The 23,889-nt window shown below is 41.4% G+C and overlaps 2 protein-coding genes across 2 annotated transcripts in view; one reads left to right on the forward strand and one right to left on the reverse strand.

Moving 5' to 3' along the window:
- borcs5 (BLOC-1 related complex subunit 5) overlaps positions 1-4,301 on the forward strand; it is a 75,688-nt gene extending 71,387 nt beyond the window's left edge. The window contains exon 5 of the mRNA XM_080191021.1: positions 2,435-4,301. Coding sequence (XP_080047147.1) covers positions 2,435-2,668 — 234 coding nt within the window. The 3' untranslated portion in view covers positions 2,669-4,301. The remainder of the gene's footprint in view (positions 1-2,434) is intronic.
- A 981-nt stretch (positions 4,302-5,282) lies between these two features.
- LOC145344142 (dual specificity protein phosphatase 16-like) overlaps positions 5,283-23,889 on the reverse strand; it is a 104,936-nt gene continuing 86,329 nt past the window's right edge. Inside the window, exons 4-7 of the mRNA XM_080191022.1 lie at positions 21,674-21,837; positions 21,029-21,188; positions 19,240-19,363; positions 5,283-7,593 (exon numbers count right to left, since the gene is read on the reverse strand). Coding sequence (XP_080047148.1) covers positions 6,405-7,593; positions 19,240-19,363; positions 21,029-21,188; positions 21,674-21,837 — 1,637 coding nt within the window. The 3' untranslated portion in view covers positions 5,283-6,404. The remainder of the gene's footprint in view (positions 7,594-19,239; positions 19,364-21,028; positions 21,189-21,673; positions 21,838-23,889) is intronic.

The following is a 23,889-nucleotide window of genomic DNA, read 5'->3' on the forward strand; positions in this document are numbered from 1 at the left end:
TGTTTATCTGCTGGACTTAAACTTGGTGTTGTCAGACTTCTTACTGTGTTTACCCCAGTCCAACGCCAGCATCTCCACATCATGGATGATGACTATACAGATGTTTTGAGGGACAGAACAAGAATACGTCATTCAGCCCAAAAGATCTGTGCCAGTGCTTAAGCAAGTATGAGGGGAAAGAACAAAAGGAAGGAAAGTCTGTGAAAGGGCAGAAGGCAGGAGAGATTGAATGACTAAAAGGGATGATGGCAGAGAGAAAAATGAGATGGTAATGGAACAAGGAAAGAAACAAAAGATTGTTTTAGAGGTGTAAATAAAATAGCAGAATTATCACCAAACAGCTACTGTCTGAAAAAAAAACAAAGGCAGAGTTTATGATCTGAAATTGTTGAACCTCACTCAGTTTTGAAGGCTGTAAAGTTCTACCATCTAACAGTGAATTCAGAACATGTATTCATAGAGTATAGAGGTTTACAGCATGGAAATAGGCCCTTCGGCCCAACTTGTCCATGCCGCCCCTTTTTTTTAACCACTAAGCTAGTCCCAATTGCTTGCGTTTGGCCCATATCCATCCCTCTTATCCATATGACTCCATCCAAATTTGGGTACTATGCAAACTGAAAGAGATTTTAACTGGAACATTAATGTATTGCATTATTGTATATTTTACCAGTGTACTGTTGCAGTGCAATTTCATAAGTCTTGCATTGATCCCAGACAGAAAAATATTATGAATTTGTAAGTGGAATTATTTGACAATGCAAGAGCATTTATTTAGTAGCATACCATGTCTAGGCCAGACGTATTTTGCATTCAATACTGTGGAACAATTAATTTACTAGCTTCCCTTTTGTATAACATGTAAGAAAACAAGCACTTCAGTTAATAGGGTGACTGAAAGTAGTTAATGGAGGATTGTTTACGTCAGCATCTGTTCTGCAGAACATTCAGTACATTCCTATGTCATTTACGTAGTTCATCTAAACAATAACCTAAGTTTAGAAATAAGCTAACAGGCTTGGAGACTGGAACATGACATTGTATGGAGTTATTTTGACACACTTTCAAGCTGACTCCAGTGCATACCGTCTGAGTTAAAGCTGGGTACTATTTGGTAAAAATAGGTTCAGTTTCTTGTCCTTAATATAATAATAAAATCCATAATAATGTCTGCATTTACATCCTGTTCTACTCCGTCTTATGAATAAATTGAATCTTAACGCAAGTTAATTTTTAGCCCCGATGTTTTCCAGGTCCAGATGGTCTTTAATCTGCTGAATGAACATAAATGCTGTACAGTCAGTTAATGTGAGCTTTAATGATAGTATGGTAAAGGTGATCTCTTGAATAACGTAGCAAGCCCCAGGTACAGAAAGCAATGGAGAATGTACAAAGCAGGGTTTCAACTCAAAATAGTCATGTCTGGATCCATTTGCCCCATCCAGCCATCAAGACCCTAAACTGACAATCCCTTACCTTCCTTTAATTCTTGACTTAAAACATACGTCCTTGACCAAGCATGCCTTCTAATTTTGTTTGTATCATTTTCGTATGACTTCACTTCTGTGAAGTGCATTTGAATGCTTCATATTTGTTACAGGCGTTATATAAATGCAAGTTGTGTTTGATTTCTGGGCCAAAGAAAAATAGGACCAACTAATTGTAAGACAAGTACTTGTTGCAGGTCAGTGTTATCACCTTAACATTATAATTCCTATTAGTGAACCAAGTAATGGTGTGACAGATGTATTGACATTTTAAGTTTGGGATTCCCTAATAAATATTTATAAAGGAGGTCATATATTAATATAAAACGATGAGAATGATTTAACAGGTACGAGACCTGTGCTATGTGAAATTAGATGCTTTTCAGATATTCTGAAATACATTATGCATACATTGGCATCGTAAATTGTGTATGAATGAACCTTTCTTTTGCTGGCAACAGCTGTTTGTAGTTTCCAAACCAATGAGCCATTTTTAATGTTACAATTAGTTGCATGCTAATAGAAATGAATTTGATTGTTTTGCGGATAGATTCCTTTTCAGAGTGATGATAGGCAGGTGTATGTTACAGCAGGGAAAATCTGAGCACAGTTTGTTGGCATATAAAAATTGCAAGATTCCAAAGCAGGTATCTTTGGCATTTGTTTCCATCTATACGCTAGTCCTGCCTTTGATATTTCACCAAAATTAAATTTCAAAAGCTAAGCTTTGTTGCAGTACATTGGGTAGGTGCTTTCACGTTTTGGACATCATTCCTGAGACTGAGGTACACCTTTGACGAATTTGTTATTTTTAGATAAGTTTACATGCTTTTTGCCTTAGCTTGTGTAAAATTTCTTTAGTTTATAAACAAAATGTTAAATAGTTGCTCTCCCGACAAGTGCAATTTCTAATAGTTACCTTACAGTATTTTTTTGTTCTATTACAGATGGATCTCTCCGTTGTTGCCTTATACAGTGTTATGCAAGAGCGACAGAAGCGATATGCCAAGTATGCAGAGCAAATACAGAAAGTTAATGAGATGTCTGCTATTCTCCGACGCATACAGATGGGCATAGATCAAACTATTCCATTAATGGAGAAACTTAATAACTTATTGCCAGAAAATGAAAGACTTGAACCATTCAGCATGAAAGCTGACAAAGATATAAAGTACCAGTAGAGTCACCAAGCCAAATCTCTACCCTCTTCACTCCAGTAGGTTTGTGTACTGTCACCGCCATCCAATCTGTGGTTTGGATGGAAAATCAGTGAAATGTCATGTATATTCAGCATTAATTGCAATGTGCTCTTCTGCCTCACTTCTTCCAGAATGTTCTGGATTGCAAATGTAAAATCTAGCTCCAAAGTACTGGTTATTGGCTGATGCCTGTGTTGACATTGTCATTCATTATTAGTTGGCTGTATATTGTTGTTCAAAGGTGAGCTTACTGCAATCATTTGGAGAAACTTGAGGGTTTGGGGATAAATATTTGCACTACCACAAATCAGTTAGCATTGCAGTGGTCACTACTAGATTTTGAATTAATGCATGGAGAAAGGACACAATATTAATACTTTGAGTTGGAGCCTTCGACACTTACCTAATTAAACATGTTTATTGGTGCCCAGAACTCGAATGAGAATTTCTGGTCTCGCCTGAGCATAAATACATGGCTAATACGTGCCTTGTGTATCTGTTTGATGCATCGAGACAATTGATTTTAGTTTGTGTTTTTTTAAATTTGTAATGATATCATTATGCTTGGGTAAAGTGTGTTTACTTGCTATATAGTATACCTCAGGAATTAGCTGTTGTTCACAAAGTAATTAACAATAGACTGCAAGGCATCAACCAGATGGTTCAAAAAAGTGGTGACTGCTACTGGAGTTACTCTGTTGTTAATTTGAGTTTAATCATTGGAGCTGCTCTAGGAGAAAATTTGGAATGACTTGCTCTGATTTATAATGAAAACAGATTAACAAATAATTTGGTGTTTTGAAGAGTAGTCCAACTATGCTGAAATTTGAGTCCGGGAGCCCGGAGGAAATAAATAAACAGGTACAGTACATAAGTATAGGAAAATGGGAGGCAAAGGGAGGGGGAAAAAGTACTTTGTTGCCTTTCTAGTACTTTTTTTAAAAAATGGCATTTTTATAATAGTCTCTCAAAATGTTACTTAAATGCCTACAGCTAATATTTATCATGGAGCTTTCACAAAGTCTTGTTCTTTGTTTGAAAGCTTGAACAGTTGTAAAATGCAGTTGTTAGTTTTATAACAAGTCTTGAAAGTGTATGAAGCTGCAGAGAACTGTAAACAATATTTGGTTATATCGCATGTAGCTAACCATTTACACAAATTTAATATCTAAATCTCTCCATTAGCTTCTCTAGTTCTGTGATCAGCAACAAAGAACATAAATTGGACACTTTGTTCCCCTGTTAGAGGCAAGTAAAATAATAAAAAAAAGATTTCTTTCACCAGTTAAGATTCTTTAGCTCACAACTGTGAAAACAATTATGGGGAAAGAAATCTTCAGCTTGCATGATCCATGATCTTAACTTCAGATATTATAGGTTTGACTAGGTGAACATGCAAGAGGAAAGTTGCTCATTGGCTTCCTGTAAGCTACTATTTGTTGTATTGTTGAGTGTATGTCTTTGAGAACTCATGTTCCACCATTGTGATGGTGTAGATGTTTGAAGTTTATTTTATTAGTGTCACAAGTAGGCTATTTTATTCATTTCTGTGCAGTATATTTTGTGCATTGTATTTATATTTTCAAAATTAAAAAAACAAGCTGATGCAAGATTTCTCTTTAGTGTCAATTTAACTTAATCCAATCAGACATACCAACCCAAATCTTTTTCTTTTGAGGCAAGGGGGGAGGTTGTTTGTGATTTTAACCGAATTATAACAGTTTAGTTGCAACTCAGATTAAGCTACACCACAGACCAAGACCAAAACCTCACTTCAAAACTACTCATTTTACATAGGGGTAGCACAGTGGTTATTAGCACTACTGCCTCATAGTGCCAGGGACCTGGGTTCAATTCTGGCCTTGGGTGATAGTGTGGTGTTCCTGTGTCTCCATGGATTTCCTCCCACAGTCCAAAGATATGTGGGTTAGGTTGACTGATCACGCTAAATTGCCCCTTAGTGTTAGGGAATTAGCAGGGTAAATACATGTGGTTACAGTGATGCGCTTGGGTGTTCGTGCAGGCTCGATGGGCCAAATGGTGGCCTTCTGTATTAACTTGCAACATTTTTTACACAGGATTCTGGCACATTGTGATCTGTGAACATAAAACTGAAAATAGGTTAGCTGTAGTAATGATTTACCATCTTTCTGAAACTGGTTCGGAAAATGTTGTTCACTGTAATTTCAAGAAACTTGTTGTATCAATTCTAGCCACAGTTTACCTCTTGGGATTTAACTGGACATTTCAGTGATTTAAAAGTCAATTTATGGCACCGTGAAACATGTAATATTCATACCTGATTACTTTAAAAAATTACACCTGATAATTCTAAAAATTGAAATTAAAACAAAATAAACCCAGACAGTACTGGAAATGTACAGTTGATCTTTCATCAGGAGAAAAAGCAGATTATATTTTGGGAGTTTTGTTCTTCTGCCCTATATATTTCCAGTGTTTTGTTTTCATTTGAAAATGATTTAATGAGAGTCTTTAGCTTTGATTTTGGCACAACAAAATGGAGGCTAGTGGCAATGGTACTTACTAAGTCATTTTTATGTCTCCATGGCAATACCTGGCAGGTCAGGTAGCAGCTATGGAGAGCGACATCGGAACGTGCGAGGATCTGACAACGAAAATCTCCATTGAACTCGGATGGGAATTTCTGGTCTTGCTTGAGCAAGGCCATAAAATCCCACCCAGAATATTTCCAGAAATTTTCCACACCTGCAATTGTTGGAGCATGAGGAATGATTTACTTTTGGGCATCAACTTGACACTATTTAAATTACGCTTCTATGTAACAGGTACCATCTCAGATTTTATTTAAAAATGTGCTCATCATTTCACCTCAAGATGAAGAACTCTTTTGTTGGTTATCCATTGACAACACTTCATACATTACACATTTAAACAAAATAGCTCCATCGTGCACAGACATGTTGTACCATCCTGAACGATTTCCAGCACATCTCCACCAGAGGACTCCCACAAGTATTCTAACCTGCAACTCATGCACTCTGCATAGAATTCACTCTTATCCGTTTTATTTATACTTCTACTTGTTTTTTGATTTTGTCCTCATTTATATGGCCACAAGTAAATGTACAAACAGATGTTTTCTCAGTGCTAATTTAGCAGCCCACATTAGCAACTTAAACTCAAACCTAGCCAAAAACTGGAAATCTCATCTGTATCGAGTAAGACCTGAGATTTGATTTGCTGAATACTACATACAGTATAAGCTTTAAAATTCTGAGGTATTTGCTCTAAGCAGCACTGGCACATTACCTATCCATAAATTCAAATCACGATAGTTACACCATTTATTTACAGATGCAAAGACATTTGCATCAGATAAGCTATGATTACACCAGATATCCAGATTCTGCCAGCTTGTCTGGAATTTAAAAGAAATCTCCATGGAACTTGGCTCAGTCTTCAGAGGCAAAGTGCATTATTGGACAATTACATAATGCTAACTGGATTTTTTTCAAATGCGTACAGAAAGACTGACAATTATGAGAGATTGCATTGATTAGATAAGAAACTTGTATGTTGAATTGATTGATTGAACAGACAGTCATCACTTGTAGCACTTGAGCAATAATGTTCTAAATAATTGAAGTCCCTGGCTGAAATTATGAAGTGCAGAAACTGTCTAAGTGTGAATTATAACTTGACTGAAATCACCCCACAGTCTGTGTTTTAGCATTCTTCAGGAAACTTCAATGATCTCCATACTGCCAGAAAAGCTGGACTGACTTCCAATTTTCCCCAGGTCCTCCCGGGACCTGCTTTCATTCATGCCTTCCTCAAATTCCATTTGACAGCTGCGGCGTTTGTATTGTTTTTCATACGGGCTTTCCTCATGCCAGCTGCGCCTGGAATCTCGGCGGTCACAATGTTTCTCACGCCGACGCACTGTCCCTGACTGGTCACAGCCTGATGGCAGTTGGCTGCAGCTAAATGCCGAGTAGGCCGTAGCACCACCAAACAGAGTAGAACTTGACAAAAACCGGGGAGATTGGCCTGCCAACGCTTCTGTCGCAAAGTACCAGGTTGATTGAGGTGAGAGTATGTCTGAATGCCATCCTTTGAGCCCCATTCCTGCTGCAGATGTTGCTAAATGCTGTTGGCTGCTGGAAAGACCTAGTAGGAAGTTTGTTCTGTAGTTATCCTCCATGCTACCACTTCTGTGCAGGGGATACAGGAGTGTTCTAGGCATTGTGTTTGTGTTTGCTGCTGTCTGTGCTGAAGGAATAGCTGCACCTTTTGATGCACCTTGCTCCCATATGGTTTGTGGCTGTTTTGTGTTTACCTCCATCACAACAGGGGTTGTGTGTTCCGAAAACTGCTCTACTTCTTTCTGAGCTGATGCGAAAAAGCAGAACTGGCCGGATTCACCTGCATTTGATTCGTTCAAAGGATCACAACTACCTTCCCCAGAAGCAGCAACTGGTTCAGAATCAGCACCGCCACTGGCACTTACAGGATAAGATACAGACTTTATGTCCAATGAAAATGAACGTTTCAACCGGTTGTTGTCCTCCAGCCTGTCCAAGGACAGGTTAAGTCCATTGATTCCTTGAGCCAGAAAACGTTCTTCTTCCAGACTGGAAACAGTGGATTCCATAAGTGCAGATAAAGGCGTAACAGGTGCAGTAGCGTTCTGACCCATAGTCTCTGAGGTAGTGGATGTAAAGGCTTGGTTTTCTGTTACTGTATCAAAATGGCCACTATCCTGGGTCATCCTCTGTTCCCCAGGTCGCTCTAATTGCAGGAACTTCAGTTTGGTAATGGTTCCTGTTTGTCCAGTCTGCGTCTTCAACTTTTTCTCAAAATCCAGCAACTGGCCAAGAAAGTTAAAGTTGGGTGAAATGGTTGGCCTCTTCTCCTTGACAAATCTTAAAAACAAAAGCACATTTAATGTCCTTATAAATGAGATAGAGTACCACAAGGAAGTAAATTCCCAAAAACTACTGTTCCAAAAATAGGCTTACCCGTATTAACTCAATACAACAGAAGCTGGTAATTAGGCCAGCAAAAAATAAAAGCATACCTTTTGATCAACTGTGTAAGAAGTATTAATACTTCCCCATTGTTGATGGCCACCATAATGACAGATTATTTACCATGATGAAGATACCACCTCAAATTCCTTGTAGCAAACAGGACAATCTGGGAGCAGCTTTGATTCACAGAATAAAAACAATAATGCCTAATAGTGCTATTTTAATATGTGGAAGGGATAATTGTTGATGCTAGGCAGGGGGAATTTGTAAGATGATGGTGGGGTACCAATCACCCAAATGTCTCCATGACACACAGCACTTCTTGATAGCTGTGGTATATTTGGCATAATTCAAACATTTACTTGCACTATTCTTGCTCCAGTACTCACTAACACACAATACTGGGAGTAAACTGAGAGATAATCACCTTTGCGGTCCTGTGCTTTAATTTTCTGAGGAGAAACTCTGAAGACCTGTAAGGAGCCTAAACGCCTGTCTACCTGTGTCGTCGGTTACAATATGGCCCACAAGTTTCAGCTGTTTCCCTTTTTCCAAGCAGAGTGCCTTGTATTCGTTTATTTGGCTGTTTAATGTTGTAGCCTAGTTATCGGTTAATCCTTATCTTTCTAGTCCCACTTCCTGATATGTTTCTTTAAGTATTTTTAAAATTTATGTGGTAGAAAACTTCATGCCTTAGTATTAAGCTCCTGATTTGAATCTATCCTAAATATACAGCAACTATTCGATGTGTTCTGTATCACTTCACAGGATTATGCAATCTGATGGAACGGCAGATCTGTAATTTCCCCCTTTTTCAGGAACAGACTGTACCAAGTGCAATGAATTTCTTCTCCAATTGTAGTGCCATACGGTGCCATGGAAAAGTGGCGCTATGTCGAGGACTTCCAAGTCTTGGAACCAGCTCAGGGACTAATGTCTTTGTAAGGAGGTTTACCAATTTTGTTTACAGGGATAGATTGTATGAATTTAAATTAAATAAAGCAAAAGATGCACTTCTGATTATTCTAAAACTAGTATAATATGTTGTCCGTTGGGAATATTCATACTGCACCACTTAAGCTGTGCAAACTTTTCCAAAATGTTTATTATCACTTTAAAGTCAAAACTTCAAAAAAATCCAGAAGATTTTGAAGATGTGGTAGAATTATTTACGAAAACACTTCTGGATTAGTCACTTGGTCACTGTTTACAGCTTCTGTAAACTCTGGCTGTCTCCACTCTCTCCCTACTGAGATACTAGGGGAGGAAGAGAAGAGGATGATGGAGGTCTTCTATGTACTATATTATTTTTTTAAAATAGGTTTACCATTTGTAGAGAGGAATGTTCTTCCTCCTCATAGTTAAGTTTCTTACAGAATGTCTGCCAAAAGATCAACTGATTCACTAATTTCCTTCAAGGGAAAGGAACCTGCTAGTCTTATCTGATCTGGCTTACAATTACACTACTCCTGAAATAAGTGATTAACAGGAGTTTAGGAACAGAAGTAGACCACTTAGCCCCAAAGTCTGTTCTACCATTGAATGAGATGATGGTTAATCCATGACCTTATTTCTTATATCCATCTTTGCCCCATATCCCTTAGGTTAACAAAAATCTACCGAGCTCAGATTTTAACTTGTTCCAGCATCAACTACCATTCCTGAGAATTCCAAATTTCCATCACTTTGTATACGGAAGTATTTCTTAACATCGCTCCTGAAAGGTCTGGCTCCAACGTTTAGGGCAAATTTCCTACCTCTAGCTTCCCCAGCCAGCAGAAGTACTTCCTCTTCTATCCTTTTAGTTTGAAGTGATGATATATTAAAAACATAATCAAATAACTCAATCTTCCAAATTTCAGGGACTACAACCATAACTATCATTCTGCTAAATTTGTTACATTTAGAGCCACTATATCCTTCCTGATATGGTGCCCAGAATTGAACACAGTACTCCAGATGTGGTCTAACCAGGGCTTTTTCTGTACAACAGCAGCGTGATTTTCTAACCCTTTGTTTTCTGGTCATCTAGATAGACAGGTCAATTCCTATTAGCTTTTTGATTATTTTTAGTGCCTGATTGTGATTTGTCCTGCTAAAAATAAACTCCATGCTTGTGTTCGATCAGCTGAAAAATTTCCAGGTATTCAAACATTCCATTCTTAATTATAGGCTTTCTCATTTATTATTGCAAAATTACTAACCAGACTATAATTCTTGAATTTCCCCTCATCTTTGTAAAATAACGTGCAATCTTACAATCTGTAGGAACAGTTCCTGAATGGAGAGAACTTTGTAAGATCATAGGGCATTTGCAATGTTCTTGCCTACTCCCTTGCAAACCTGAAAACCATCGGTCTTGCAGATTGGTCACACTTTAGTGCCATCATTTTCTTCATTACTGGAAATCTGCTCCTCAATTTGCTGACTCCCAGTTCCTGATTCAATATTACTTTTCTTGGGTTGTCCACCAACCTCTTCCTTATTTATCGCCAGTTTGTTTTTGAGGTTACATCGTTCTCAATTATACTCTTTCTTAACATAACCAGTTTTTTTCGTTTTGGTTTCGATCTCCTTGCAAGTTTCTTTTCATGTTCAGGTTTGAGATGTGTCTATTTTAATGCAAGGAGTGTTGTGAACAAAGTGGATGAGCTTAGAATGTGGATCACTACTTGGAAATGTGATGTGATGTGATGGCCATTACAGAGACTTGGATGACTCAAGGACAGGACTGGATACTTCAAATGCCAGGATTCAGATGTTTCAGAAGGGACAGGGAGGGCAGCAAAAGAGGTGGGGGAATGGCACTGGTGATCAGAGATAGTGTCACGGCTGCAGAAAAGATGGACGCCATGGTCAGATTGTCTACGGAATCTCTGTGGGTGGAGGTTCGGAACAGGAAGAAGTCATTAACTTTACTGGGTGTTTTCTGTAGGCCACCTGATACTAACAAACAGGGATGTTGAGGAGCAGATAGGGCAACAGATCCTGGAATGATGTAATAATAAGAGTTGTCGTGATGGGAGATTTTAAATTCCCAAATATCGATAGGAAAATCTCTATGGTAAGGAGTTTAGATGGGGAGGAGTTTGTTAGGTGTGTTCAGGAGGGTTTCCTGACACAGTATGTGGTTAAGCCTACAAGAGAAGAGCTGTACTTGATTTGCTATTGGGTAATGAACCTAGACAGGTGTCAGATCTCTGTGGAAGAGCATTTTGGGGATAGTAATCATAACTCTATCTCCTTTACATTAGGATCAGACAAGCTAGGAAAGTGTTTATTTGGAGTAAGGGGAATTATGAAGCTATCAGACAGGAAATTCGAGGCATAAATTGGAAAGAGGTTTTCTCAGGGAAACGTACGGAAGAAATGTGGCAAATTTTCAAGGAATATTTGTCTGGAGTTCTGCACAGCAGTGTTCCAATGAGACAGAAGTTATGGTAGGTTACAGGAACTGTGGCGCACGAAAGCTGTAATGAATTTAGTGAAGAAGAAAAGCTTACAAAAGGTTCAGGGAGCTACATAATGTTAGAGTATATGGCTAGTCGGAAGGAAATTAGGAGAGCCAGAAGGGGTCATGAGAAGGCCTTGGCAGGCACGATTAAGGAAAACCCCAAGGCACTCTACAAGTATATGAAGAGCAAGAGGATAAGACATGAAGGAATAAGACCCATTAAGTGTGACGGTGGGGAAGTTTGTATAGAACCGGTAGAAATACCAAAGGTGCTCAATGAATACTTTGTTTCAGTATTCACAGTGGAAAAGGATCTTGGTGGTTGTAGTGCAGACTTGCAGTGGACTGAAAAGCTTGAGCATGTAGACATTAAGAAAGAGGATGTGTTGGAGCTTTTTAAAAGAATCAAGTTAGATAAGTTGCCAGGACCGAATGGGATGTACCCCAGGCTACTGTAGGAGAACATAAGAACATAAGAACATAAGAAATAGGAGCAGGAGTAGGCCATCTGGCCCTTCGAGCCTGCCCCGCCATTCAATAAGATCATGGCTGATCTGTCGTGGCTCAGTTCCACTTTCCCGCCCTCTCCCCATAACCCTTAATCCCCTCTCTTATCAAAAACCCATCAACCCGCTTCTTAAAAATATTTAGCGAGGCAGCCTCCACCACTTCAACGGGCAGAGAATTCCAGAGATTCACCACCCTTTGAGTGAAGAAGTTCCTCCTCAACTCCGTTCTGAACCGCCCCCCCTTTATCTTGAGGCTGTGCCCCCTAGTCCTACTGTCTTTTTTGAGCGGGAAGAGTCTTTCCACCTCTATCCTATCCATCCCATTCATCATCTTATACGTCTCAATGAGATCTCCCCTCATTCTTCTAAACTCTAACGAGTACAAGCCTAGTTTATTCAGCCTCTCCTCATAGCTCAACCCCCTCAACTCCGGTATCAGCCTAGTAAACCTCCTCTGCACTCCCTCCAAGGCCAAAATATCCTTGCGCAGGTGCGGCGCCCAAAACTGCACACAGTACTCCAGCTGCGGCCTCACCAGTGCCCTATACAGCTGCAGCAAGACCTCCCTACTTTTATATTCAATCCCCCTCGCTATGAAGGCCAGCATCCCATTCGCCTTCCTGACCACCTGCTGCACCTGCAGGCTGGGTTTTTGCGACTCATGCACAAGGACCCCGAGGTCCCTCTGCACCATCGCCTGCTGCAGTTTTTCGCCACGTAAGTAATAGTCCTTCCTACCATTCTTCCTACCAAAGTGGACCACCTCACACTTGCCAACATTAAATTCCATTTGCCATTTCCTGGCCCATTCGCCCAGCCTATCTAGATCCTTCTGCAGACTCTCCACACCCTCCGCACAATTTGCCTTTCCCCCAATCTTGGTGTCATCAGCAAATTTCGACACCCTACACTCGGTTCCCTCCTCCAGATCATCTATATAAATGGTAAATAGCTGAGGCCCCAGCACCGACCCCTGGGGCACCCCACTAGTCACCAACCGCCAATCTGAATAGCACCCATTGACCCCCACTCTCTGCCTCCTATTTGACAACCAATCCTCTATCCACGCTAACACCCTACCCCCAACTCCATGTCCTCTGACCTTCTGCAGTAACCTCTTGTGAGGTACCTTATCAAACGCCTTCTGAAAATCCAGAAAGACCACATCCACCGGCTCTCCTCTATCCACCGCCCTAGACACATCCTCATAGAACTCCAGTAAATTTGTCAGACACGACTTCCCTTTAATGAAACCGTGTTGCGTCTGCCCTATCAAGCAATTCCCTTCAAGATGCCTCGCAATTTCCTCCTTAATGACGGATTCTAACATTTTACCTACCACAGACGTTAAACTAACCGGCCTGTAATTCCCCGCCTTTTGCCTGGCACCCTTCTTAAACAACGGCGTAACATTAGCCGTTTTCCAATCCTCCGGCACTTCCCCGGAATCCAGCGACGTCTGGAAAATAACCACCAAGGCATCCACTATCACCTCCGCCATTTCTTTCAGAACCCTCGGATGCATTCCATCCGGTCCTGGGGACTTGTCCACAATCAGCCCCTCCAGTCTGTTGCGCACCACCTCTCTAGTAACAGTAATGTCATTAAGACCCTCCAGTCCTACCACCTTTCCATCGCTAACACCCGGCAAATTATTCACGTCCTCCTCCGTGAAGACAGAAACAAAAAAGTTATTCAAGACCTTAGCCATATCCCCATCCCCTACCACTAGGTCCCCTTTCTCATCCTCTAAGGGACCAACGTTCACCCTAGCCAGCCTCTTCCTTTTTATATATTTATAAAAACTCTTGCTATCCTTTTTTATATTAAGCGCTAGCCCAGCTTCATAGCTTCTTCTACCCTCCTTTATCAACTTTTTTGTCAATCTTTGTTGACATTTAAACCTCTCCCAATCCTCTTCTCGCCCACTGCTCTTAGCTACTCTAAATTCCTCCGCTTTTAATTTAACACTTTCCTTCACCTCCTTCGTTATCCACGGCTTATTACCTCTCTTCCTACTGTCCTTTTTAACCATCGGAATAAATTTCTGCTGAGCACCAAGAAAGATCTCCTTAAAGATCCTCCACTGCTCCTCAGCAGACCTACCTTCCAACGCGCTCCCCCAGTCCACATTCGCCAATTCTTCTCTCATCCTACCATACTCCCCTCTATTCAAACAAAGGACACGTGTCCGGGAACCCACTTTCTCCTCCTCCATCTGCAACAGAAACTCCACCATACAATGATCACTCTCTCCAAGAGGATCCTTCACCTCAAGGTCCCTAATTCTACCCGCCTCATTACATAGCACCAGATCCAAGATAGCTCGCTCCCTCGTCGGCTCCAACACACACTGTTCCAGGAAACTATCCCGGCAGCATTCCAAGAACTCCTCCTCGAGCCCACCTCGTCCAACATGGGTCGACCAATCAATATGCAGATTGAAATCCCCCATAACTACTGCCGTCCCATTCCTGCACGCCGCACTTATTTGCGCGTTAACAGCCCGCCCCACCTCCAGATCATTATTCGGGGGCCTATAGACGACACCCACCAGCGTCTTCCTCCCTTTGCTGTTCCTAATCTCCACCCACAACGATTCCACTTTCTGCTCTTTGGCTCCGATATCATCCCTTGCTACCACCTTGATGCTGTCCTTAATCAGCAGAGCTACGCCACCCCCTCTTTCCTCCTGCCTATCCTTCCTAAACACTTGATAGCCCTGTACATTCATCTCCCAGTCCCTGTCACCTTGCAGCCACGTCTCTGTAATGGCCACCAGATCGTATCCATTTGTGTCGATCTGCGCCACCAGCTCATCCACTTTATTCCGAATGCTTCGTGCATTCAGATAAAGCGCTTTCATCCCAGCCTTCTTCTGGACCCTATTTGCCGTAACGCCACCACTTGGGACATCCTCAGCCTCTTCCCTTACCTGTACCCTATCCTTAACTGTAGACCTCCTAACATCACCTACCCTCGCACCCTCCCCCCCCCTAATTAGTTTAAAGCCCTGTCTACAGTCCTCTTTACTCGATTCGCCAGCACTCTGGTCCCAGCACGATTCAGACCAACCCCATCCCGCCCGAACAAGTCCCACCTACCCCAATACTGGTGCCAATGCCCCATAAATTCGAACCCATTCCTCCCACACCAATCCCTGAGCCACCCATTCACTTCCTTTATCCTGTCAACCCTACGCCCGTCTGCACTCGGTTCAGGCAGTAGCCCAGAGAAGACCACCTTGTCGGTTCTACTTTTTAATTCCATTCCCAGCTTCTCATACTCCCTCCCCAGATCCTCAGTCCGCACTTTGCCTACGTCGCTGGCACCCACATGTACCACCACAACTGGGTTCTCACCCTCCCACTCCAGATTCCTCTGCAGCCCAGCTGCGACATCCTGTACCCGAGCACCAGGCAGACAACACACCCTTCTGTGCACTTTGTCATTGTGACAAAGGACAGTGTCAATACCCTTCACCCCACTATCCCCAATCACTACTACGTTCCTTTTCCCCTTCTCTTTGCCTATGTCCTGCTGCATCACTGTACCATGTGCAGTTTGCTCACCAACCTCACCTGCCTCGTCCTCTTCCAGAGTGGAAGCAAGAACCTCAAACCTGTTATGCAGATTAAGAGGCTGAGGCCTCCGCTCCTCACCCCCCTTCCTCCTCCCAGCAGCCCCCTTTTGTTCCTGACCCTTAGATTTAGACAGTCTAGAGGGGGTGGATGTCACTTGCACCCCATTGACAATGGCACCCTCTCTCCCCCTGATGAGCCTCAGTGTCTGTAGCTCAGAGGCCAGCTCATCCACCTTGAGCTGGAGCTCCTCCAGCAACCTGCACTTACTGCAGACATGGTCTCTGGGAAGGACCCTGGGGTCCACCAGTTCCCACATCATACAGGAACCGCACATCACATGTCCCTCCATTATTCAATATAATTTGTTGTGGGAAAAATTTTTTCCTTGTTTTTTGCTGTAGTAGTTTTGAAAAAAAAATTTTTTTTTTTCCTTGTTCTTTCCACCTGGCCTTTTTACCTTCAAGCCCTTTTTGATATTAAGCCCTAATAGCTCACTCTGCTTCCCTCTCACTCCGCTGCCCGCTCCGACGCTGCCCGCTATCTACACCAGGCCTCCTTTTAAACTTGGCGCTGATTTAAAGCTGATGGGCCACAACTGCCTGATAATCACTCCCTCACAATTCTTAAAGCAGTAAATACAATAAGTAAATGCTTTAAACAGTTCTACAAAGAACAAAATGCTTTAAACTTATTTTAAACAGGTTTTTAACAGGTAAAGTCTTAGCTTTCTCTCTGATGCTCCTTCCTCGTCTGCTCCAGCAAACAATGTAAGGCTTCACCGTGTGGACACTTGATAATTAAAGCTGATGGGCCACAACTGCCTGATAATCACTCCCTCACAATTCTTAAAGCAGTAAATACAATAAGTAAATGCTTTAAACAGTTCTACAAAGAACAAAGTGAAAAGATTGCTGAGCCTCTGGCGATAATCTTTGCATCATCAATGGAGACGAGAGAGGTTCCAGAGGATTGGAGGATTGCGGATGTGGTTTGATGAAGTGCCCCATCCAAGGCTTATTGAGAAAGTGAGAGGGCATGGGATCCAAGGGGTCATTGCTTTGAGGATTCAGAACTGGCTTGCCCACAGAAGGCAAAGAGTGGTTGTAGATGGGTCTTTTTCTGCATGGAGGTCGGTCACTAGTGGAGTGCCCCAGGGACCCTTGCTGTTTGTGATTTTTATAAATGACCTGGATGAGGAAGTGGAGGATGGGTTGGTAAGTTTGCCAATGACACAAAGGTTGGAGGTGTTTAGATAGTGTGGAGGGATGTCAGAAGTTGCAATAAGACATTGATAGGATGCAAGCCTAGGCAGAGAAGTGGCAGATGGACTTCAACCCTGATTAATTTTGGTAGGTCAAAGGATAAGATTCTTGGTAGTGTGCAAGATCAGAAGGATCTTGGGGTGCGGGTTCATAGGACGCTCAAAGCAGCTTCGTGTAGAGGCTGTGGTTAAGAAGGTGTATGGTGTACTGGCCTTCATCAAGCGAGGAATTGAGTTCAGGAGTTGGAAGATAATGCTGCAACTGTATAAGACTCCACAGTACTTGGAGTACTGTGCTCAGTTCTGGTCGCCTCACTACAGAAAGGATGTGGAAGCCATAGAAAGAGTGCAGAGGAGATTTACAAAGATGTTGCCTGGATTGGGTGGCATGCCTTATGAGGATAGCTTGGTCTTTTCTCCTTAGCGAGATGAAAGATGAGGGGTGACCTGATAGAGGTGTATAAGATGTTGAGAGGTATTGATCAAGTGGATTCTCAGAGGCCTTTTCCCCAGGGTTGAAATGGTCGTCACAAGAGCATACAGGTTTAGGGTGCTGGGGAGTAGGTACAGAGGAGATGTCGGGTGAGTTTTTCACTCAGGGTGGTGGGTGCGTGGAATAGGCTGCCGGCAGTGGTGATGGAGGCGGCTTCGATAGGGTCTTTTAAGAGACTTTTGGATAAGTACATGGAATTTAGTAGGATAGAGGGTAGGGACACATTCGGTGCAACTTGTGGGCCTGTTTGTGCTGTAGTTTTTCTGTTTTTATATCCATGGGATTTGGTTGCCGCAGGCAAAGAAATCCAAACAGAAGCTCATTTAAGTATTGCATGCCAATTTTAATACCTTTTTAGCATTTCACTGAAAAGGGACAGCTGCTGTTTGAGACACAAAGAGAAAGAAGCTACAGTTGTGGGCAAGTGGATGGACTGTTTTGCACTTGAGATGAAGCAGGATGTCGGTGAAAGTTTGGTTTCTGGGAAAACTTGGACTGAGCAGAACAATTGTCGAAGTACTCTGGAAGTTTTGATTAAGGATGTCGGGGAGAAATGAACCTGCTGAAAATATGGGAATGACTCGAGGACTGTTGCTGTAATGGTACATATCTACCAGAAGCAAGGCAAGAAGATTTTGGTTGCTATAGGAAATTAATACCTTTTCTTTAGTTCAATGTATCAGTGAACTGTTGAGGAATGTTTGAGCCATGTTGATTTTTGTTACAGTAAAAGTCTTAAAGTGAATTCTTGCCTTTGTTTCTTTCAGTTGGTTGCTGAGAAATCCATCTCTTTATGATTCCTTTAAGAACTAATAAATAACTTTTAACATTCCCACTGTCATTTTACCCATAACAGATTTACTGATGTCTAATTTACAGTAGACAGTCTGTAGCTCACCCTATTGAAACTGGCTTGCCCTATAGAATCTCAGAAGATGCTTTGTGTTTCTCCTTTTTGAAAACAATAATGAATTCAATCACATTACAGTCACTATTAGATAAATACTGATGTAACCTTAGACAGTTAAAGAAATCTGGCTCATTGCTCATTATTAAATCTAATATGGCCTGCCCCTTTGTTGATTTTAGAACACATTGTTGGGCAAATCTATCCTGAACTTGTGAGCTTATCTGCTTTTATCCTAAGTCTATATTAAAGTTCTTATTATGTACACTATCAGTCACACCCACCTCTTTCTGAACTTTTACCTCAATGAGGTGTGACCATGCTCTATGGCAAACCATCCAAATGCTCCTTCTCTCTTGTACTTTGGAGTGTCTACAACTTGCATGAGAGCCAAAGAGACTCAAAGCAGAGACATCTACTGTGAACATGTTTCACTTGTGAAAGACTCACTGTCCATAAACTCCCACATACTGCAGTCTGGACACAGCCCATGCTGCCAGTTGAACAGCCTTTAAGTAACCTCAAGTGATTAAGCTATTAAACAGTTGCCACAGCCCAAAACTATAAAGTAATTGTCTGAGATACAAGAGCCAGGCATCAAATCATGACAACACACAATTCCAGCCCAATTCATCCTCTTAAATCTGGGATCAGTGTTCAAATTTGGAGTCTGAGATTACACTATTTCATTGAATCATACTTATCAGCCAAACACCCAGATCCCTCCATCACCTGGCCTGAAAATGCCTGGTCCAAAAACCACATGCACATTCCCCACTCTCAGCAACTGACAAGAGATAAAGCTGAAATGCAGTTTCCTTCTGTTATAGATGCCAGACTTTAACCAAATCTTCACAATAACAAAAAAAATACTAATTTGCACAAGATACAGAATAAACCAAGGGCCCTGAACTCATCCTGGCTGCTGCTTGAAAGATGTGCATACTGGAGCTAGCCACATTCTGAGTCACGTTATTCCATTACAAACAGCACTGGTTTCTAATCGTGCAAAATTGATAAGACAGGACCTACCACAAAAAGGACACATCCAATGTAACCAATAATTGATCTATGAGGTTTTTCCCTAATTATTAGCAAATATCTCAGTAACATCAAGCAATAGCATCATATCACATTTAATAGCTGGATTGCTAATGCTTAATTGGCCATTTTTTTTAAGGATTTGGTTATGGTTTGATTATTAACTATTTAAACAAAACATGCATCTCCATACCTTTCATTTGTTACTATCTCTGCCTTCTGCTGCTTTAATTCACGGTCAATGACAAAATCTCTGCAAAAACTAACTGATAACATTAATACTTCTTACCTATAAGCTTCATCTAGTGACATATCCATTCTCTTCATTATATAAGCTATGGCAATGGTGGCAGAACGAGAAATTCCAGCCAAGCAGTGCACCAACACGCAGCCATTTGATGCCTTTGCTTTCTCTAGGAATAAAATGATGAAGGAACTTTAAGCAATTTGTTTAAACTGAAATTAAATGCAACTTACTGCCTACAATATTATAACACTAAACTCTTAACCAGTAGACTGGATTTCACTGTTATAAACTGTATATTTTATTCACTTTGTCCCATGTCCCTTCGCACCATTGCCCAGGTGAAGTTCTAGCATGTATCTCAGTACCACCTCAGACTTTCATTATTAATTAACTCATAGATTTGATCTTCCCATGAGCCATCTTTGCCAATCTGATGTTCTATCAAGGAACTGAAAGAAAACTCAACAGCATGATGGCAGCTTAATCGAGGAATGGATTTGATGACATCAATCCTGCCATATGGGTTGACCCGTTCTCGTCCTTTACTGAGGAAAGCTGAAATTTAGCTTCAAGAGAACAAATTGATTGGTCGCATCAAACAGACATTGAAAAAAGCCCCACAAAAATTCTGTTAAATAGCTGGCAGTGCTTGGAAAATTTATAAATTAGGATTTTTATATTAGTTAAGTACTAAAATACAAAAAGAATTAAACGTATTCACAATATGAAGAGAGTTAAACATCAACATTTGCTTCCTCTATCTGAGTGGTAACACTTCTGTGGCTATTCTTATGAACATAAAAAAATCCAGAAATGTACACCAACCAACAGTATACAGCCAATTTTAAGAAATATTTTGTTTGTTGCTGTACATAAACTTTTGATATTTTGACATATATCCAACAACAGCAGAGATTTTAGTTTCTATGCTCATGGCATAATGTAAATTTACACATGTGATTTCTCACAGGAGTTCCCAATTTCACTGCTATGAAGCGGTCAGATGGAAGAGATAATATTCTACTATGGGGAAGGGGGGAGACCACAATGGGACCATGCATCCCAACCTTCTCCCACACAACCATCTGCTGGCTGGCTAAAGAGCAATAACTGCAGGCAGAAAGTTTCAAAACAGAATTGCAACACGAAAGCATCAACAAACTTACACCTCAGAGAAATTATTTAACAATTGAGAATATGGTGTGCTAGCCTTCATTAATTGAGGTAGGAGTCGGGAGGTAATGCTGCAACTTTACAAGACTCTTGTCAGACCCCACTTGGAGTACTGTGCGCAGTTCTGGTCGCCTCACTACAGGAAGGATGTGGAAGTTATTGAGAGGGTGCAGAGGAAATCTACAAGGATGTCGCCTGGATTGGGAGGCATGCCTTATGAAGATAGGTTGAGGGAGCTAGGTCTCTTCTCCCTGGAGAGACGAAGGTTGAGAGGTGACCTGATAGAGGCTTATAAAATGTTGAGAGGTATAGATAGGGTGGATTCTTGGAGGCTATTTCCCAGGGCTGAAATGGTCGCTATGAGAGGACACAGGTTTAAGGTGCTGGGAAGCAGGCACAGAGGAGATGTTAGGGGTAAGTTTTTCACTCAGAGGGTGGTGAGTGAGTGGAATCGGCTGCCATCGGTGGTGGTAGAGGCGAACTTGCTGGGGTCTTTTAAAAGACTTCTGGATGAGTACATGGGACTTAATGGGATTGGGAGTTACAGATAGTTCTATGGCCTGGTAGGTATGGATATGATCAGCGCAACTTGTGGGCCGAAGGGCCTGTTTGTGCTGTAGCATTCTATGTGTTATGTTCTAATAAAGTTCCAACTGACCTATAAATTCTACCGACTTGTCAAGCCAAGGTAAGATCTTCTCACAAAAGCTGTCATTGACTGGAACTCGTAGGAAGTGACTCTCTGGGATAAAGTCAGGTTTTGGGCACGTGTTACTTGCATTGAGTACGTAGCCAATATCAATCTGTTGCATTAGCTCCTATATTTGAAATAAAACAGAAGGCATGTAAGTACAATGAAATACTACTCAATACAGTTCAAATGATAGTACTGTCTCAAACTTCAGCTTTATTTTGGCTTAATCCTACTATATAATTGTGATGTACAAAATTAGTCCTAAAACACTACAGGCCCAATTTTAACTGTGAATTTGAGGGTTTTGAATGAATGAAAATCTTATTGGGGGTGGGATTTTTGGATCTCACTTGCCCCAAAACCAGAAAATCCCACCCAAGGTCAACAGACCTCTCCATAGTCCACCCCTCGCCACTCCAATTCCCATGGCGGGCGTGATGGTAAAATTCGTCCCTTTTTTTGTATATTTTCGATATTATTAATGCCACAAATACCTAAAGCAACTTGAAAAGTAGTTGCTCCTTTAATAAATGTTTAATTACAGTGGGTGGGGTATTTGTCTTGTGCAAAGACAAAGGTTTATGCACACTGGCAGCTAACACTCCTTACCCTGTTCAATACATCACGTTGACAACCCAGATAAAGGTGAGGAAGAATGCGAGTTGGGCCAGTGTTGGTTACAGGTAAGCATGGCTGTGAAATGCTTGTTGGCACTAGAGCAGATTTTCCCTCGCACAGGCCTGAGAAGCTAGATGAAAATGTGGCAAATCCACCTAAAGAAAACAGTAAAAACAGACAAATCATCAGAGAACAAGTGAAAACCGTAGCAGTTTATTGTTCTGTGTTAAAGATCACTATTCTGGGAGACTCTGCTATCTTGAGGGCTCAGACTCAATCAGTCCTTGATTTATACCTCCTTGCATACAAACTCCTCGCTACCACTGCAAGTCATAACAACTGAAATATGAATCAGTGAGCACAAATCATTCTACAGCACAATGCACCAAGATTAAACAGAAATGCGCAATCACGCTGTCCCCATTTTTAAAATGATGATTGTGTCTAACTATTGTCTGAAAAGAAAATAAAGACTTGCATTTATATACCACTTTTCTTAACAACCAGAATCTCAAAGCACTCTGCAGCCAATTAAGTACTCTTGAAGTGGAGTCATTGTCCTTTTATGAAGACTCACGATCAATCAGTTCTAATGCGTGTGCTGCATGTCATTTCACATTTTTTCAGTCATTGCTTGAAAGGAAAACCATATTACACAAAAGATGATTCTACCCACATCAGCAATTGGATTAGAGTTTATATGCCAATAAAATGAACAATTTAACCTTACTGTTCTTGCCTGCCATTTTAACTGCTTACTTAATTCAGGTTGGTGCCTCCTGAATGCACCCCAAGGTGATATTAAATGTTCCCCACCCTGTGGCTGGTCCACTGAATAAAACCTAACAGCACCGCATTCTGGTACTGTCTGACTAATTTGACAGATTTACTGAAAGCATTATTTAAAAGGGGCATTTGGATCATAGGAATCTGTGTTGTGTTTCATAGATTTTCAAAGGGTTTTTGAGCTTAAAAGATTGCTTTCATGTCACCTTTCTTCTTATTCATCCCGATGAAATTCCAGCTCAGCATAAATGTTACTTGTGCTTCATTGCTTTGGATGGAGAAAGAGAAGACTCATATCTGAGAAAAGTAGCTCATGGGCCCATTATAAGCTAGTAAGTGAGCAAGGTTGCTGGAATATCCAGCCCACATAGCCAATAGAACATTATTTTTCTGGATATTGAGGAGCAGGAAGCTGCGCTTCACTAGTCAGGCTGCTGTTGATCTATGCTGCCTTCTACAACATGATCTGCATTCTGCACACATGGACCATATCATGCCACTGGCTGTCAAAGTCACTGACACTCTTAATCTTATTTGTACAGGTCCCTCCACCTGTTAACACAATATCACCAGCATTTTGTCATCTGTAACATCTGCTATATTAAGCCACAAAGCCCCATTTGCTAGGCCTACCAATGCATAACCTTTCCCATGTATGCCACTATTCAAAATGAAAGTGGTCTGGGATTTGACTCAGTGGCTAGTTTCTCTTGTACTCAAGATTATATAGTGTGCTCGTGAAGGTATGAAGACACTAGACAACCACCTGGCAGCTTTCGGCAACAGAAAAGGCCATCACTCAATTAATAGCCTGTTGATCTGATTACTGTAAAAGGATCATAGGGCTCTATACTTGTTTCATAGGCAGGTAGCACCAATGCCTTCATCCTCTGTGACATTCAGCTGCCCCTCCCCCACCCCCGAATATAATTCCATCCTCTAACCATTGTAAGTAGGAAATCAAGAGCTGATGCAGAGCAATACCTTAGTTATTGAACAACATGCTGCACTGATACAAGGAACATTCAGCCAAAACACCAACACTCAAGAATTGTACCGTTTTAATGTTGCCAGACTGGGGTGGCACGGTGATACAGTGGTTAGCACTACTGCCTCACAGCGCCAGCGACCCAGGTTCATTTCTGACCTCGGGTCACTGTCTTTATGGAATTTGCACGTTCTCCCTGTGTCTGCATGGGTTTCCTCTGGGTGGTCTGGTTTCCTCCCACTGTCCAAAGCTTTACAGGTTAGGTTGACTGGCTATGCTAAATTAACCCTAATATCAGGGCAGGGTAAATATATGGGAGAATAGAGTATAGGTAGGATTGTGGTCGATACATGCGATGTGTTATTTCTGTATGATGTGGGAGCTGGTGGACCCCAGGGTCCTTCCCAGTGACCACGTCTGCAGTAAGTGCAGG

This window comes from Carcharhinus amblyrhynchos, chromosome 6, assembly GCF_965287045.1.
Source record: "Carcharhinus amblyrhynchos chromosome 6, sCarAmb.v2.hapA, whole genome shotgun sequence".
In the NCBI taxonomy this organism is placed as follows: domain Eukaryota; kingdom Metazoa; phylum Chordata; class Chondrichthyes; order Carcharhiniformes; family Carcharhinidae; genus Carcharhinus; species Carcharhinus amblyrhynchos.